Raw genomic sequence first — 19,252 nt, 5'->3', positions numbered from 1 at the left:
GACATGGCGTTGTGCATCAACCACTTGGTAAACCAGGAAAAACAGTTCACTTATGTAGATTTGAACAGAAGTATAAGTCAGTTTACCTACCTTGGAAATGAAGCAAATGACAAACCTCCTGAGTTCAGTCCAGGTAGTGAGAAGTTAAGTGGTCATGCTGTCCAGAATTGGTGCCTGTTGAGAGTACTGCCTCTGTTAATTGGGGACAGGATCAAGAATCCTTGCGAAAATTGTGTTTGGAAGTTGATTTTGCTCATGAGAGAGATAGTTGCTCATGTATGTGCACCAGCAATTACTGCCGATCAAATTGCCTACTTGAATGTTCTCATCGAGGAATACATCCAGTCCAGAGTGGAGCTGTTTCCACACCATCCCCTTAAACCAAAGCACCATTACCTCTGTCACTATCCTGTGCTTATTCTTCAGTTTGGACCTCTCATCCGTCTTTGGACTTTGAGATTTGAAAGTAAGCATACTTTCTTCAAACAGTGTGCCAGAAAACTGCACAACTTTAAGAACCTGTGTGCTACTCTAGCAGAGCGACACCAGCTCCTTCAAGCATACCTAGCTGCTGGCAGTCTTTTCCCTCCTGTCATCCAGGTTGAAAAAGGAACTGAATTCTATGCTGGTGACTATAATGAGAGCATCAAGGTTGCAACTGCACCATTTAGCTTCACACATGACACTACTGTAGCCACTAATGCTGTCACTGTCAAAGGGACAAAGTACAAAAAAGGAATGCATGTTGTTCTAGGACGAGATGATGAGGGCCTTCACATGGGTGAGATTAAACTGATTCTGATCCATCGTAGCGATTTTGTCTTCTTTGTTGTGGGAAAGCAGCAGGCTGTGGCCCTTACTGATTTGGGTATTCACAGTCTAACAGAGGTAGTCCAGGAGTCCAACTACATGTGTGTCAAGCAAGAAGACCTCCTTGATTATTATCCATTAATGGGGTACAAGCTGAATGGCACAGTGGAGATTATATTTCACCACTCCCTTCCAGATATCTACTGACATGTCAGCACTAGGGGAGGACATAAGGCAAGCTGTGTTGGTGGTATTACCTAGCCTACCAGAGGATAAAGTACAGTCCCTCCTGAACAAGTTGGCAAGCATTGGAGTGGAATCCAAATCTGACCTGCAGTTCATCAAAGAGGAGGATCTCCCTGCCAACATTACAACTATCCAGTGTCGGAGGCTTCTCAATGCGTGGCAAACCAAAGGTATGTCTTAGATAATGTTTATGAAGAAAAGCTAATTGCTTAAAATTATAGGCTGTTTACTGTGATACACTATACATGTTATGTAATTTGTCACATTTAACATGTCACAAATAACTTTACTGAAATGGATTTCATTGTTTGTAGATATTAAGTGGTGCTATAACAACTGGATTATTTTCTCTTTGTAGAACAAACAACATGTTTGACACTGACTCCTGTAGCGCCTTCTGACATATTCTACAGTACCACTACAGATGATCCTCCATCTTCTGAATCAACCTCCAGCCTTCCAAGTCTGTCAAGCAGTAATAGCTCCAGAATGACTGTGAATTTAAGTGCCTGGCCTGAAAACTTCAATGTTCCTTGGAACAGAATGCCTGCTAGTATCACAGCCGCCATTGCACAGGAGAAACGTCTGCTAAATACCGCAGGGAAATGGTACGAATCATTGTTGATGAAATGAGGCTGACTGAATTAAATCCATCAAAATCTCAGTGCCTGACAGTGGCCAAGATGATTGTAAAGCAGCATCCCAAATGCTTTGCAGATGTCATGAGAGATGGTACTGTAATTGGTAGTGGCTATGGATCCCTTTCGACTCAACTAAAAACACGAGTAGAACATGTTAATCGTGGAAGTGCTCTCTCCAGACGAAGGAAACAGAGAAGGGTCTCAAATTCACCTGCAGACACAGCTAGAGGACCAGCTGACCAATATGGCTGCGTGAGATGGCAGCCTGAATGTCCACCGGGGGAATCTGAAGAGAGTCTCAAAGAGAAGCAGAGGGAAATGAAAGACCTCTACTGCGTTGAGGGGCCAGCTGGTGCAGAGAGAGGACTTTTGACTCAGTTAATGAAAACAACCTACTACCTCCAAAGAAAAACCATCAATGCCAGCCCACCCCCTTCGATTGCTGAGCTGAAGAATGAGTGGCCATATCTTTTTACACCAAAAGAGCTGTACAGCCATTTCAAATTACTCACAGACATTGGCATCCTGGATAAAATGGAGCAGGTTATGGAAGAAAAAGGGAAGCTGATCCTTCAGTTTTTCCAGCAGAAGCCAGCGGGGACTAATGCAGATGAGGTAGAGCGCATCCTGGTGAAGTACAACAGAGAAGAAATGTGTGATCCATGCCCATGTGTGATCCTCCTACTTATGGCACACTTCAGAGAGAACCCTGAGGGACTCGTTTTGCAGGCAGATGTAAGTGTGAAATTATTATAGTTTGAAGCTTTTGAAAATGATATTGGTATTGAAGTGGCAATTTTATCATGTCAGTTTGAGCCACTAAGTTACCTATTTGACATTAGTTTGTCACGTTTCTATTTCTTAACATTCCACTGTGCATCCATCTCAAATTGAAGGGTTACTCACAAAGCCACACAATCAGAAGAAGATTTGACTTTACTTGTCTCTCCAAGAAGAAATTAATAATACTTAATTTTTACAGAGCAAAAATGTATCTTACAAAGTAGAATCCTTATGTAGAACAAAATTATAATCCAAGAAAGTATCCAAAAAAATATTTCACAGAAAGGTAATCCAAAATATTCCTAATTAACAGTCAAAAAAGCTGTATTGAGCCAAACTAACTGTAAGGCCTCTTCCTTCCGTCACAACTGCTGACTAATCAACTTTTTACATCTGACTGACACGAGGAGGTGCACTTTACCACTAAAGGCCTAGTAATACATCAGCAGCTAACAGCATAAAAGGTACAATTAGTCAACAATTATCATCAACAATAATAAAGTATGTTATGATGACTTTGGCTCTTACAGGTATGATCTTGTTACCCTCAACTGTTGAGCTAAGGGCAATGACTATGTCAGTTTTTAATGTATTTTTTCTTGTCTTTTAGAAGTTAGCAACAGCAGCTGACATCGAAAGAACACTACCGCTTCCTGACTCTCCGAGACTAATTGTCTTAGGTAGTGTATACAGTTTGTTTTTTTAAATCTGTTGTAAAGCATTGCAAAGACTGAGAATATATGAAGGACACATATTAGTTTAATAGTTTTAACATGTTTATGTGGAAGGCAACAGATAAAACATTTACATATAAACTATATGTTTATTTATGTTTAGGTGAAGTGCTCACAGCAACTCAATGGATGCTGAGCATCGAGGGTCAGGTGGTTGTGCCTCCACATTCCAACTTCGTGGCTGGAATGGCAGCATTCTTTTCAAGCTATTACAACTTTAATCTGGTGTACCAGGAGCAAGCATCTTGCACACTGGAATTCATTCAAAGGTAACTTTGTGCTTGAAGTAGAATTCTGGTGGATCATTATTCTGTAAAGTTTGTCATCATGAGTATTAAGACCATTCTCAAGCCAGGGACATGCTGCACATTATAATGGAGTGTATGGCACAAGTATAAATGTATGTACGAGTTACCAACCAGTAGTGATAGGTTGCATGGACGTAACCCTGGGCATAGAGTCCTTTAATTGGAGCTCTCCCGACCAGCCCAACAGCAACAGCAACATATAACATATAACAAAATGGGACAACTACTGAAGAACATTTTAAACCACGACAAACATGCCAAACATTTGTTTAGTAATCCACAACAGAATACATATTAACTGAAAATGTAGTGATTTTTTTTTTCTTACCTGCTTTATGGTACCCTCAGACCACTCCTTATTTTGGAACAATTAAGTTTGTTACAGAATTGCAGTATAACTACGCAGTGGAGCCTCTAGGTGGCCTGCGAGGTGGTGTGATATTTAAAAAGGCTCCAGTGCGTATCCAGACTATTTTTCACAAACAAAATAGTTCCAATGTTTTTATATTGGTGTGTTTTGTTTGATGCCATTGTTGTCCTTCCAAGCCTGCACCAGTCGGGAAATCTCCAACCAGAGTACCTGCTTCCTGAGGTTATGTTGTTGCAACTATATTACTACTGGTCAGTAACTCATACAATCTTGTGACAAGAACTCCAAACTATCCCTTATGACATTTCCACTGTATTAGTCATTGCATTATAGAGCCACTTCCTGGTTCAGCTTGCCTGGACAGCACAACTGAAATTATAATGAAAAATTATTAACAGCCTAATTTCAGTTTTTTGATGTTTTGCAGTTTTTCATATTGGATGGGCAAATGATTAGCTTGTCTCGAACAACCTGGTATTCTGCTCTTTTTTGTGGAGCAGCTGTCAGCGCAGTTTTTTCATGAAGTTTCTTTTCATGTGATTTTGTGATTTCAGATGTTTCATTGGACTCAACCCCACCAGTGGCACCAAGACGACAAAGCTGGTCAGCCAAAGAAGTGGGAAGGTGCATGAGAAGAAGAACAACTCAGTCAATCCTCATGTCTCCTCTCTCCTCAGGCGATTAATGGACTTTGAATGGCTTTGAGCGTAAGTCATATGCAAAGATGACGATTCTTGTCTTCCCCACTGTTCTTAAAGGAAAAAATGTGCAGATTTTCAACCATATCTCTATCTATCCAAGTTAGGGATATAGTTTGAATAACGGATTTTGCCGGCGCAGCTGCAAAATCTGTTGTTCTTCCGGCACCAGCACTGTCATGACGGAGCTGGTGCCGGAAGAACAACAGAGCGCCCCAGAGATGTGGAGAACATCGGCAACAACAGCAGGCGTTTTTCACACTATATCTCTAACTCAGACAGATAGAGTTAAAGGGATAGTTTGGGTTTTTTGAAGTGGGGTCGTATGAAGTACTTTTCTATAGTCGGTGTGTTAGCTACATTTGCTGCTGCTCAGCGATCCCTCAGTTTGGAGAAGCTGATCGTCTGTGCTGGAGCGGCTTTCTGCTTCTCCAAACTGAGGGATCGCTGAACAGCAGCTAATGTAGCTAACAAACCGACTATAGAAAAGTACTCCATAAGACCCCACTTCAAAAAACCCGAACTATCCGTTTAAGGTTGAAGATTCGCAACATTTCCGTTTAATTGTTCCACTGCTATACACCGTTCACTGTTTATTTCTGTTTTATTCATTATTATTTGAATTGAGTTCTGAAGGCATGTTGTAAAACTGCTAACTAAGTTTTAATAAAAGTTTTGTTTTGCTGCAGCTCTGACTCTGGTTTTATTTAACATATTAAATAAAATTATTTTGCTAATGTGAAAAACAAAATTTAACTGTAAAAACATTCAACAACAACATATTGTATTGTGAAGTATTAACAGCTATTTACTGGCAACTTTAGTTGCCAGGTAACCTCTGTAATTTGAATAGAATACAAGATAATGTTGTAAACTAGATTACAATTAATAGTTGTTTTTCCAAAAAAACAACAAGAAATTGCTGTAATTTATATACAAGAAAAACCTGTAAAAGTTATCCTGTAATTTACTGTAATCCTTTTTACAGTAATTAACAGGAATTTTACAATACTTTACTGGCAACTTTTTTGCCAGGTATTTTACTGTAAATACTGTCAATTTGTTACAGTGCTGGTACCAAGGACACTTATGAGCGTCCTTATGCTCGAACATGGTGTTTGTTATGGATAGTCCATGACTTGCACAAAAATCCAATAACAAACGACCACTCTGATTTAGATCAGGTAGGCCGTTCTTCCCAATCACGCCTCTCCAGGTTTCCCCATCGTCGCCCACGTGCGCATTGAAATCTCCCAGCAGAACTATGGAGTCCCCCCCCGTCTAGGGCCTCCAAGAAGGCCGGGTACTCCGAGCTGCTGTTCGGTGCATAAGCACAAACAGCAGTCAGGGCTTTCCCCCCCGCAACCCTAAGGCGCAGGGAGGCGACCCTCTCGTCCACCGGGGTAAACTCCAACACAGCAGCGCTCAGCTGGGGGCTTGTGAGTATCCCCACACCCGCCCGGCACCTTACACCCTGGGCAACTCCAGAGAAGAACAACTTCCAACCCCTATCCAGGAATGTGGTTCCAGAGCCAAGGCTGTGCGTGGAGGTAAGCCCCACCAGATCTAATTGGTAGCGCTCCATCTCCCGCACAAGCTCCGGCTCTTTCCCCCACAGCGAGGTGACGTTCCACGTCCCCAGAAACAGCTTCTGCCGCCCAGGTCCAGTACGTCGAGATCCCCGACCTTCACTGCCACCCATGTGGCAGCACACCCGATCCCAGTCGATCTCCCTGCAGGTGGTGGGTCCACAGGAGGACGATGAAGAGGCCACGGGACTTGTTCGGGCTGTGCCCGGCCGGGCCCCGTGGTAGACCCGGCCACCAGGCGTTCACTCACGGGCCCTCCATCTGGCGGGGGCCCCGGGCTTCCTCCGGGCAGGGTCACTCTGTTCCTCTGTTGTTTTTTCATGAGGTCTTTGAACCATTCTTCGTCAGGCCCCTCCCCTGAGACCAATTTGCCTTCGGAGACCCTACCAGGAGCACTAGGCTCCAGACAACACAGCTCTCAGAATCACAGGGGCAGTCAAACCTCTCCACCACGGTAAGGTGATGGTTCCCGGAGAGGGAGAAACAATCCGTGTTTGATTAAAAGAATTTTTTGGCTTATCAAATAAAGAGGGAGTGAATGAGATTTTTAATACTTAGTTTTGTAATACTGTAGATGTAGTAGTATACACAAATAGAGGTTTTAAAGCAGCTCAAATGCCAGTAATATGTAAATAAAATAAAGGGTTGAGCTTATTTGGATCCACTGGGTAATATTCATATTCATTACATTTTGCAAGTGCACATATGGACAGAGGACAAATTAAAGGAAAACTGACAGTGTCTTAATAAGGTGTGTCAGCTTCAGTGTAATTTGATATTGATTCTCCAAGACTCTGAACTCGACAATTTTTACAAGGGACCCTTTCCTCAAAGGGGACAAGTAGATCCAAATCATGCTCCCTAGAGCACAACAGATCCACTGGATCACCTCACTGTAGGGATCAGGTTTTCTTGTTTTTCGTTTAATTTGTCCCCCCATCTGTGGTATCTGGCAATACACATCTTTTTTCTATGTCCTAATTAGTTGCCATCTGTCTTATAGCTTGAAGGGGGGTCCATACTGTCTGATAAGGAGAAACAAAGTGTCCTGGACTTGGCCTTTGCATGGGACCTCCCTTCCCTAACTGAGAATAACAGAAGGTGGCTTTTTGAGAAGCTATTGATCTGTGAGTGAAAGTTTAAAAATGTCTGTCCAAACAAAAGTCACAATTTGTTTTGTTTATCCTGTGAGTGATGTTTTGGTTATAAATGCCCAGTGCTAAGTTTCTAGAAAAAAAACAACCCAAAACTGTTAGAGTTAAATGCATCACTTCAGATGTGCCTTCAAATCTTCCGTCTTCAGGAGAACAGTATGATTATTTCCTGTGGAATATCACCAGTGGAATGCAGCATAATGAATGTATTCAAATGGAATTATTCTTTTTCTGTTTTACTCTTCAAGCTTGCTTTTAGATGAGGAATGCTATGGTTTGTATTCTGTCTTATTACTATTAACAGATAATTATCTTATTACAGGTAATAGGACGTGTCACGAGGCAAATTAAGCAGCTGAGGCGAGGTCTTACAGAAGCCCTAATGTGGACACTCGTGACCCAAAGACCTGACACAGTGGCCTTGCTTTTTCCTAGAGCGGAGGCGGGGAATGTCAGCACTGAGGTTCATTTTTAATTACTAAAATATTGTAGTTTATTTTTGAAGTAAATATTATGGTTCATACCTGTTCAGCATCTATTATTGTCTGTTTACAATCTTGTTGTCTTTGTCTTCCTACATGCATAACCCACAATTGACATCATGAGTACTAACCAGTTATGTTTGACCAAAGAACTACAAAAAAGTGCGAAAATTAAAATGATCAGTCTTTCTTCTTAGTATCTCGTGAGCACCAGAAAGTATGTGATGTATTTATAGTTTGGCAGCAACGGTATCGGAGATCATTTCATCAGGACAGGCCGAGGTAACGCTGCTCTGCCTCAAGCACAGTACGCAGCGAGCGTCTGCTGAGGCGGGGCTGATCACCTCAGATGCTGTCGCTGCCAAACTACAAATACGTCATATCTTAATACACAAACCACATTTTTGAATTCTAAATGACTAATTTCACACCTCAAATGGTCTTGAAACTGCATTCGGGGACATCACGCGCACATACAATACTTTCTGGTGCGCACAAGATACTTTCTCGCGCTCAATTAACAAATCGGAGATATATGTAATGTTAAAGAGTGAGAAAAGGGCTGACACTGGAGAGAAATGCATAAGCCAATGTCATTATATGGGAGAGGCAGAAAATTCTGAAATCTTCATTTTGTAAACAAACTCAAATGTAATGAATATAAAGACGTGGTAGAAGACACTTCAAATTTCCCCTCAAATGTATGAAATCACTGAGGTGCTGATCAGGGACAGGTGACATGGCAGAGAGCAAAATAACACTGTCTTTTATTTTTCTGGATATGTAACAAACTCAGGTAGACCAACAACGCAGAGTTCAGGGCTGCCATTTCTTGTAACATCCAGGACATCCATACAAGCGATGACAATCATTACAAAACTGTAGCTCCTATCAGAAAACATACCAAACCAGTCAGGAGGAGAGGAGTCCCAGAGCATGCGAGTAGGGCTGTAAATCTTTTGGTGTCTCACGATTCGATTCAAATTTTTAGGGTCACTATTCGATTAAAAAAAATCGATTCTCATATGCACATGCTCATAATTGTGCATCACCTGTAACAATGGTGCTTAAAAAAACAAAAACTGCAACCCTGACCTCAAAATTATTTGGACTGATAAACTGCCCTGGGGAGGTGTACTTTTACATTTTGGATTAATTAGCTGCATGGCCTGAATTATTTGTTAACTTTCCTGCAGTTACTTTTACTTACTGAGCACTTCAGGAAAAACTTGGTTGCATCTTCGCGGAGGTAGATAGGCAGGCCTATCAGTGCTGCTGTTTTCCGGTGGGACACAATGTCGGATGTCTAAAAGTATCCAGTGGAAAACAGGAGTATTTCAATTAGTATAGCACTGTCATTTTATCATTCCTAATAAGTATATTCATGCTCTTCTTAAACTGCCAGGCAAAGGAGCACTTCACTGACCTGGTAATCAAGTTGATCAAGGAGCTCCTCCATCTCCTGACAAAAAGCTCCTTTCTTAGACCTTTAGATTTTCAGCAGGCCAGGCCCAAATTTGTCAAGGGATGCATTGAAAGTCCTGAGGAGGTCCTTGCTCGTGATCCAATGAAATTCTTCAGATATCTTAATAACAAAACCAGAAAAATATTATCAAACCATAATGTCAGAATATCTCTGTACAGGATGTTCCTGGGTAACTTGTTCTGAGTCTGCACCATGTTAAATACAGTATCTGACCATGTTAACAGCAAAACATATTTTAAAAAAAACTACACTAGTCATGTGCAATATCAGTGAATACGTGGCTTCCTGTGCACCCTTAGGTGCAGGAAAGTAGCTACATTTTGCAGAGGAATGAAAATACCCGCCACAACAACAGTACCAATTTCGGGATGCAAATGTATCATGTTCCATTGTTGCACTGAAATCTGTGACCCATCATATTCTGAGGTGCCTCTACCATCTCACTGCTAGTTCCCCTTCTGCCAGCAAAAGAAAAAAAATGTCACTCATGATTATGCAAAAAGTCATTCTCAGCTTTTCTTCCCCTGATGAAAATATTTTAAATCATAATTATGACATTTTAAACTCGCAATTTCAATTAAGCATGGGGAAATGTACTTCCATAGGAGTGAGGTGGTTATGGTAAGAATATTAGGACAGGTCACAGAATAAAATGGATCACATATTTAAATGTAACACTGGCAAGAAAGAATATCATTTGTAAACATCGATTTTGAGGATTGACATTCAATAAAAAGGTGACTATGCCACATCCAAACAGTTACAGTGATGTACTCCATGGAGGACACAAAAAACGCTCAACAAAAACACATCCTTACCTGATTAAAAATGTTAATTGTATCTTCTTGTTATTATTATTTATTTATTTCTACTGACAGAGCATGAAGCAGTACAGTACTTTATGGAAACGTGTCATGCCAGTAGCCAAATTGTCAAGTATGACACGTATGTTATGATCAAGTAACACTGCAGCACTGAGGGTTCAGCAAGCTCGTCTCTGGTCTGTCTCTGCTCCGGCGTCCGGCGGAAATAGGCAGCAGGTCCATTTTTGCCGGATGCTGGTGACAAAGCATTAATTCTGAGAAGACCTGCTAGACTGGGGGAAACCGGGAAGAAGAGGTTAAGAGACAGTAGGAGCGGACCACGCTCGGCTCGCGTTCACATAATAAACGAACACCATTGTTGTTTACCGCCTGGTTTACCCAGTGTTGCACCAGATAAAATAGACACAACGTTAGCTACAATTAATATAGTTTCCGAATTACTTACACCACTTTCTTAAAAAAAATATGATCCTCCAAGCCCTGTTTACGAGGCGCGTGCGAAAAAGTTACCAACAGCAAACAATGACATACAGTAAAAAAAAAGTCAGTCTGCACTAATTCAGCATGATGAAAGTAAAAACACACTTGGCTTACCTGCTAGAGCTAAAGTTTTGTCAGCTCCCACGTTTTGTGCTCCACAAAACGTCGGACAGGCGCACACCTTCAGCACAGAGCTGTTAAAACCGGTTCAAACTGTTCACATGAGCAATCGACCGAGTTGGCCCAACTTCACTCAAAAATCTGCTCAAAGATTTAGAAATTCTTGTTGAGCTGATTTAAAAATCGTAGTGAAGTCAACAACGGGAGAAATTTGCTGGCCAGACAAGAGTTTATAGATTGCTCATTGCAAAGCCATATAAATTGTAATGAGATTAACAATTGCTAGTTATGGTTTTTACAGTGTACGGTGCCTGCCTTCGACTGGCAGACACATCTGAGTCCCTACTTTCTAAAGCTCCCACAGATCAAGAGTTATCAGCACTTCAACTACTTTTATTCAAACTTCAGAGTGGTACAGGCATGTTGCGGGGGAGGAACCGGTATCGGAGAGGATATAGTCCATGGTCGGGAAAATATTGAACACCTACTACCACCAGCCCCATCACTAGCCCATCAACCTCAAGATTTACAAGTATCTCCTTATCTTGTCCTTTCAATTTACCTGAGTTGTATTTTATTAATCATTCATGTAGTGTTTCCTGTTTCATTTTCATTTCCCTTATATTGTTTCAAATCTCACTTCCTCACGAATCACATGAGCTTTGCGCTCTTGTGATTACCTGCCCTGCACTAATGTGCTGCAACTGTTTCTCATTGTCTTCTCCTTCCCAGTGTATTTAAGCTCTGTCTCCCTTCCCTTTAGTGCAATATCTTCTTTACCCCACTGTGGAAGTTCCAGTGTTTTCTGTTGTATTCCTTGTCAGTGCGTCGTTTCCCTTCGATAACCTAAGATTTAGGTTGTCTGTGATTTGCATTCCTACCCCTGAGTCTGCTTTGTGTGTCCATTCTTTTCTTCTGTCTTAAGTTCAAATAATCTTCACATCTACCTGCAATGAACCGACACCCCTCTGGTCATCCTGACCCCTCATCTCTGTCATAACTCACCAACAAGAATTTTGCAACAGACCCCTTTTAATGGTTTCTATCGTCTGTATTCTGCTTCTGAGCAGATTCTTGTTAGTTTATCTCCTTGACCATCACAATCTCGATCATAACTGAAGCCGCAGAGAAAAAAGTTAAAAACGTCTTGGTCTGGAGACAAACTCCACGACTGTCACAGATAAACCTGATTTAACACTGATAACCACTCATCCCCTCTTCCAAATCTGTCAACAAGGTGCAGCACATGATATGTGAATCACTGATACTTTCATTCAGCTACATGACTCAGAACATTTACAAAGATCATATACACACATTTAAGCCAATATGTTCACTATTTCAGTTGTGACATGATATGAAATTGCCATTGAAGAAAAGGCAGAACATTGATACATAAGAAAAATTACTTTATTAAGGCATTGGCACAATAACCTCTATCAGCACTCGAACCAAGGACAATAGTTGTCTTCACCCACCACACCTGTACATATGTATATTATCACACACACAATAGAAAAGTTTAGGTTAAACAGAATTCACATTAAGATTAAAAATTGTGGACTCTCTTTGTCATAGATTGAAAATACATGTCAAGTCTAACCCTAAAATATCTACCCATTATAATTTTCATTACTCTATATTAAATGTGTTAAACTTATGTTTCTGTTTACTTCATACTGTACATGATTATAAATTACTGTGGGTATTTACACTCACACTTTTTCACATAACAATAATGTCATAATTAACAGATTCTATACCTGAATTATTGTATAATGAAAATAACTGATTGTTTCTGTACTGTTTTTAAGTGTCAGTACCTCGACCCATGATGGCTTTCTTTGTGTTTCTCTCTGGTCTGAACAGGATTATATAACATTTGGGTCCAAACAGTGCCACCAAGAGGCCAAAACTGGAGGCCAGGATGGCAAATACCTCCAATGCATCTGCATATTTGCCTGGTGAGCTGATATAAGCAGGGACAAAGGCCACCCACACTGCACAGAAGATCAACATGCTGAAAGTGATGAGTTTGGCCTCATTGAAACTGTCTGGAAGATTCCTTGCTAGAAAAGCTAACAAACAACTGAGGACAGCAAGTAAACCAATATAACCAAGTAAAACTGCAAAACCAACTGTGGACCCAACTGCACACTCATACACTATCTTGTCACTGTGATACTGGGTGTTTTTATGAGGCACTGGTGAAGCAGAGACAAGCCAGACAGTGCAGATTGCTGCTTGAACAGAAGTCAGAACCAGAACTGTACCTCTCTGCTGCACAGCACCAAACCACTTAAGACTGGACTCACCTCCTGGTTTGGAGGCCCTGAACACAGCCAGAACCACCATGGTTTTCACCAGGATACATGAGACACAAAGCACAAAGCTGATGCCAAATGCTGCATGTCTTAGTTGACATGTCCATAATCTGGGTCGTCCAATGAAGAGCAACGAGCAGAGGAAACAGAACTTAAGTGACAGTAAGAGAAGAAAACTGAGTTCTGAATTGTTGGCACGAACTATAGGTGTGTTGTGATGATGGATGAAGATGCCCAGAACAACAACACAGATAAATGTGCCCAACAGTGAGGTGGTTGTCAAGCAGATACCCAGAGGCTCATGGTAGGAGAGGAACTCTGTTTTCTTAGGAACACAGTGGTCACGCTGGGGGCTGGACCAGAAATCTTCTGGACAACTGATGCACTCCATGGAGTCTGAGAAAAGAGAGAAAGTGATGAGATACATGTTTATACAACATCTCTAAACTGTGGTGTTTAAATCTTTAACTCACCAGTTGTATTGCTGATCTTTCCCTCAGAACAAGGGACACAGTCAAAACAACACTCAGGTTCCCCCTTCTTTCTGGCCATGCGGGTACCTGGAGGACAACTCTCACTGCACACTGACCGAGGAGGCTGTTTGGAGAAATATTAATATCTGGTAGACTAATAGTACAGTGGCTTCACTGCGTACTACATTAGATTGTGTTTCCCCTCTGAAAAGGAAAGTGGCGAATCAGAGGAGACGAGCACCATGGTTTAACTCGGAGACTTGCACTCTTAAACAAGCTTTATGTACATTAGAAAGAAAATGGCGTTCCAGTAATCTAGAGGAATTTTATATAGCCTGGAAAGATGGTTTTGTAGCTTACAAAAAAGCCCTACACAAAGCTAGAGTTGCCTGAAGAAAATAAGAATAATCATAGATTTCTTTTCAGCACTGTAGCCAGGCTGACACAGAGCCACAGCTCCACTGAACCATCTATTCCTTTAACACTGAGCAGTGATGACTTTATGAACTTATTTGTGGATAAAATAACATCAATTAGAGAAAAAATGACTCATCTTCTAGCACAAGAGCTTTAGAAGCACCAGGTGCACAGTTAGACAGTTTCTCCCCTATAGATCTCCCTGAGTTAACATCATTAGTTTCATCATCTAAGCCATCAACCTGTCAGTTAGATCCTATCCCCACCAAACTGTTTAAAGATGTGTTTCCTTTAATTAACAGCTCTATATTAACTCAAATTAATCTATCCTTATTAACTGGATATGTGCCCCAAACGTTTAAAATAGCAGTTATTAAACCCCTTTTCAAAAATGAGACCCTTGACCTAGATAATTAAGCTAATTACTGACCTATATCTAATCTTCCATTTGTTTCTAAAATCTTAGAAAAGGCAGTTGCTAATCAATGATGTGAATATTTGCACATTAATGGCCTGTTTGAAGATTTTCAGTCAGGTTTTAGATTAAACCATAGCACAGAAATAGCACTAGTTAAAGTTAGTAATGATCTTCTCTTGGCGTCAGATAATGGTCTAGTTTCTTTACTTGTCCTGTTAGATCTTAGTGCTGCATTTGAAACCATTGATCATAATATTCTACTGCAGAGATTGGAGCAGACTCTTGGGATCACAGGTGCTGCCCTCTGCTGGTTTAAATCATACTTATCTGATAGATTCCAGTTTGTTCACGTTAATGATAAAGCCTCACTACAAACAAAAGTTAATTGTGGAGTTCCACAAGGATCAGTGCTTGGGCCTATACTTTTTACCTTATATGTGCTTCCTCTAGGGAACATTATTAGAAAGCACAACATACACTTTCATTGTTATGCAGATGACACACAACTATATTTATCAATGAGGCCAGATGAAATAAATCAGGTTGTTCAACTCCAGGAATGTCTCAGAGACATTAAGTCCTGGATGACCTGTAACTTTCTACTTTTAAACTCAGAAAAAACTGAGGTCATTATACTCGGCCCTAAACACCTCAGAGAAAAACTCTCTGATAACATTGTCACTTTAGATGACATCACCCTGGCTTCCAGTTCCACTGAGGAACCTTGGAGTTACTTTTGACCAGGAAATGTCATTTGATTCACACATAAAACTCATTTCCAGAACAGCCTTCTTCCACTTGCTAGATTAGATTACTGTAACTCCTTATTATCAGGATGTTCCAACAAGTCTGTTAGAACCCTTCAGTTATTTCAAAATGCTGCAGCACAAGTTCTGACAGGAACTACAAAGAGAGACCATATAACTCCAGTGTTAGCTTCTCAACACTGCCTCCCCATACAGTTTAGAATTCAATTTAAAATCCTCCTCAGATCACTTAGGTCCCAAAATACAGGTTTACTTGTGGTTCCCAGAGTCTGTAAGAGCAGAATGGGAGGCAGAGCCTTCAGTTACCAGGCTCTTCTCCTGTGGAACCAGCACTCAATGACAGGACACTCTCTCTGTATTTAAAGTTAAACTTAAAACTTTCCTTTTTGATAAAGCTTATAGTTAGAGCTGGTTCAGGGAAACCTGGACCATCTCTTAGTTATGCTGCTATAGACCTTGACTGCTGGGGGAATTTCCTGTGGTGCACTCACACTCACTCTCTCACACTCAGGGTATGAATATGACTTTTTATATGTCATCAACCTTGTCTCTTTCTCTACCTAGTTTGTGTCTTTTCTTCCTTTCCTCTCTCTCTGTTTCTCGCTCCCTATCCTCATTTTGCAGGTTGCAGGATCCAGATCCAGTTTTGAGGCTATTATTATCATACATATCATCACCATAACTATTGTGATATAATTAAAGCTGATATCAGTATAAGTTTGATTAACAATCTCTGCTGCTGCTTATATAAATTACATTGTCGTTCTATAAACATGTCATCACTGACTCTGAACTGTTCTGTATAAACTTGATACAATTGTTGTGTATCTGCTCCTGGTCTCTTTCTTCTGTCCCCACCTCTCCTCTGTCCCCCATTTTCCTTTCACCCCAATCGGTCAAGGCAGACATCTCTGACCCTGGTTCTGTCAGAGATTTCTTCCTGTTAAAAGAGTTTTTGCTCATTGTGTGAACTGTTGGGTTTCTCTGCTCTCCTTGATGTTGTCTGTGTACATTACCTTGATATAAAGTATGTTTTAATTTGGCACTATACAAACCAAATTGAATTGAATTAATCTATAATGCGTAAGACAAATCCATGGTTGTTTAAGAAAGTAAGAAGTTACCTGTGTGGATTCAAAGCCCCAGAAGATTTTGTCTTCATCCAGTATGAGTTCTTCACCTATGAAGGCTGACCTCTTAACCTCACCCACTCTCTGAACTTTCGTTTTTCCATCAGGGAGCCACACCCAGTTCATGATGTCGTATATTGGTAAGGCGTCACCATTTTCATCAAATGACACTTGATCACCAAATGTTGTGGTGAAGTTGACTTTTTCCAAGTAATGCATAAGCTTTGGGTAATAGAATCAGATGTATAGAATCACCGAATGATCAGAATTAGAAATAGAAGATAAACCATTAAAAGGCCATTCAAGGATCAAAGAATGTATTTCCTGATGATGATACTTAACGTAAGAATTGTTCTCAGATGCACTTGGACTTCCTACAGAGCTCCAGCAGGTGACTTCACACAACCAAGGTAAAACCTGGCTCATAAATCAGGCAATATCTCTTTGCTGGCTGTTTTCAGGCGAGAGATCATTTCTCTGGATCCCCACAGATCCGGAGAGATGTTGGAGGTGAATCACTACTATGAAACGTGATCTCAGCGAGCAGAAGAAGACAGAGCAATAGAAACAAACACAAGCAATGGATTTTGTGGTTAACGCTCAATATATCATGGACTCAGTCTAACTGATATAAAAGTCTGCATAGCAAAATTAACACAACAATTATTGAGATTACACTGCCTGTTGCTAATGCTAATGGTATGCTAACACAACACATATCTGTCCAGTAACAACAAAGCTATCTTTAGGTGATGGACTACAGAGTTTCCATCCAGGCTCTTGTAAACTGAAGTGACTCTCTGGAGTAAGATGAAGGAAAAGGAATCAGAAAGTTGAAGATGTGAGGATACTGCAGGTCCACCAATAATGTCTGTCCACTGTTTCTAAACTCGTAAAAAGCATACTGGGTATCAGATATATTTACTCAGTCAAGTTTTGTGATGTACTGTATATCAGATGATGGATGTAAAGTGTGCAGTGATTTCTGACAGGTTAAATCCAGCACTGGTTTTGCCACATCTGAGGATGCTTACATGAAGTAGCTAATGTAAATAATCGCAGACTTGTATGTCAGTCAGACTGAGCCCATTATTTACTGAGACTTAATCATGAAATCTGTTGAATCTGTTTTATGATGAAACCAGCCAGCAAGAGACAAGTTTTCTGAGAGATTGCCTGATGTGCTGTCTACTGTATAAGTCCACTTTCTTTACTGCCAGTGGGCATGTCAGTCATGTGACGCCCGGAACTCTATGGATGGGAGGTTTAAGTCAACTTTATCAGTGTGTTTAACAAAATTAGCTTCATGAGCCTCCTGATTAACAGCAGTAACAATGCATGTTGAGAAGTAACATCTGATTCCAAATAACAACTGACAATGTACAAAAATATCACTTCATAGTTCATGATTGTAACAAAAAGAACAATTCCATTTCTGGACTACTTTTTATGCAACACTGAACATTGTAATATTTTACAACAAATTCACAAGCTGAGTCCATTCACTGATAAAAAATATAAGAGAGGAACATATAACCAGATTTTGATTTTTCTATACTGGGACAAAAGAAGTACATATCAGCCATGTATTCTGATGATTTAATTATTTACATAACTGATGTATTTATTGCTGATGGTAATTATTGAAGAAGTAAAGCAGAAAAGTTTAGTTTCTGATACTAAATTAACTTAGGGACCCCTTTACACCTGCCTTTAAAATGTGTTTTGTGATCAAATCGCAATCGGATAACACCTGACCCCTTGTAAAAACAGGTGTAAATACAACCAATCACACATGTTATTTTGGAGGTGGGTCAAAGACGCATTATTACCAGTTTGAACAGAAGTGTAAATTAGCGTTGTGTCATTCTTTTGAATGATTTGTTATTTCAAACGTATCATTCGTGTGAACGAGCTGAACTGAATCTCTTACTGAAACGATTTTCTTTATCTCCCAGTTCAATTGAGCTCTGCTGAGCTCTGCTGCGACTCGAGTGGGACAGCAGCAGTGGACGGGGTGAAAGTGATTTGTTCACTGCAGACATATATTGAACAAATCAGTCACTCTCCATGAATCTCCATGTGTCCCTCGTGCTAACAGCTAATGTAGTCTAGTTCTCCGTTGTTTTAACAGACTTTCCCAGTAAGCACAAACTAAAACTCTAGGCTGGTCCCATAGTGAGAGGACAGTGTAGAGACACAGCAATGCTGCAGCTCAGCTGCCACTGTGATGAGAGAATGAGGAGAACAGACACTTTTAATGATCCGGACCCGACTGCAAATTAACATCTTTTCCACTGCAGCAACACATGCACAAGGATTGAGTAAATAAGTTACAGAACATGTCATGTTCCTTAAGACTTGTGCTCTTTAATTGACAAAACACATCAATCAGTGGAGACAGAGCTTTTCCACCACAAAACCATCTTCAAATCCTGTCTATAAAGGTTATGAAGAGAATTGATTATAAATGATAGTAATAAAAAAGAATTACTAACTGTTAATATTGTGAATTCCGTCCTGTACACCTCTTTGCAAGAGTTAACAAGCACTCACTCCAAGAATACAGAGGGATGGGACTGCCAATACCAATAAGCTATCCACCTCATACACCCAAAGTACCTGCTACAGGACATCTGGAGGGACACATTTGTAAGCTTTTTCCACACACCACATAGACTGGTTTGGCAAACGCCCATGCCCCCCATACTAATCTTGCAATAGAGCTGGTCCTCTTTCCACCACAAGGACAAAACCCACATTGCTTTTCTTGTATCTGAGGTTTCCTCTCCAGCACCCTGACAAAGACCTTCACAGAGAGGCTGCATATTAGGTAGGTGGAACACATCCCTTGGTCTCATTTCTTAAAAATGGGGACCACCACTTCAGTCTGCCCTTCCAGATGTACTTTCCCCCAATGTCCACACAATGTTGCAAAGGCGTGTCAACCAGGACAGCACCAGAACATCTAGGAAGAAGTCATATTGTATCTCATCCT

General features: G+C 40.6%; 1 protein-coding gene across 1 annotated transcript; it reads left to right on the top strand.

The window, feature by feature from the left end:
- Positions 1 to 1,018: 1,018 nt before the first annotated feature.
- Positions 1,019 to 4,597, top strand: LOC122776903. The gene is made up of 5 exons (XM_044037683.1): positions 1,019 to 1,226; positions 1,633 to 2,432; positions 3,091 to 3,160; positions 3,318 to 3,483; positions 4,447 to 4,597. The coding sequence occupies exons 1-5, from the start codon at positions 1,019 to 1,021 to the stop codon at positions 4,595 to 4,597; spliced, it is 1,395 nt and encodes a 464-aa protein (XP_043893618.1).
- The last annotated feature ends 14,655 nt before the right edge of the window (positions 4,598 to 19,252 follow it).

This window comes from Solea senegalensis, linkage group LG11 (genome assembly GCF_019176455.1).
Source record: "Solea senegalensis isolate Sse05_10M linkage group LG11, IFAPA_SoseM_1, whole genome shotgun sequence".
NCBI lineage: Eukaryota > Metazoa > Chordata > Actinopteri > Pleuronectiformes > Soleidae > Solea > Solea senegalensis.
The sequence above is the reverse complement of the archived record's forward strand: the minus strand, read 5'-3'. Positions and strand labels throughout refer to the sequence as shown.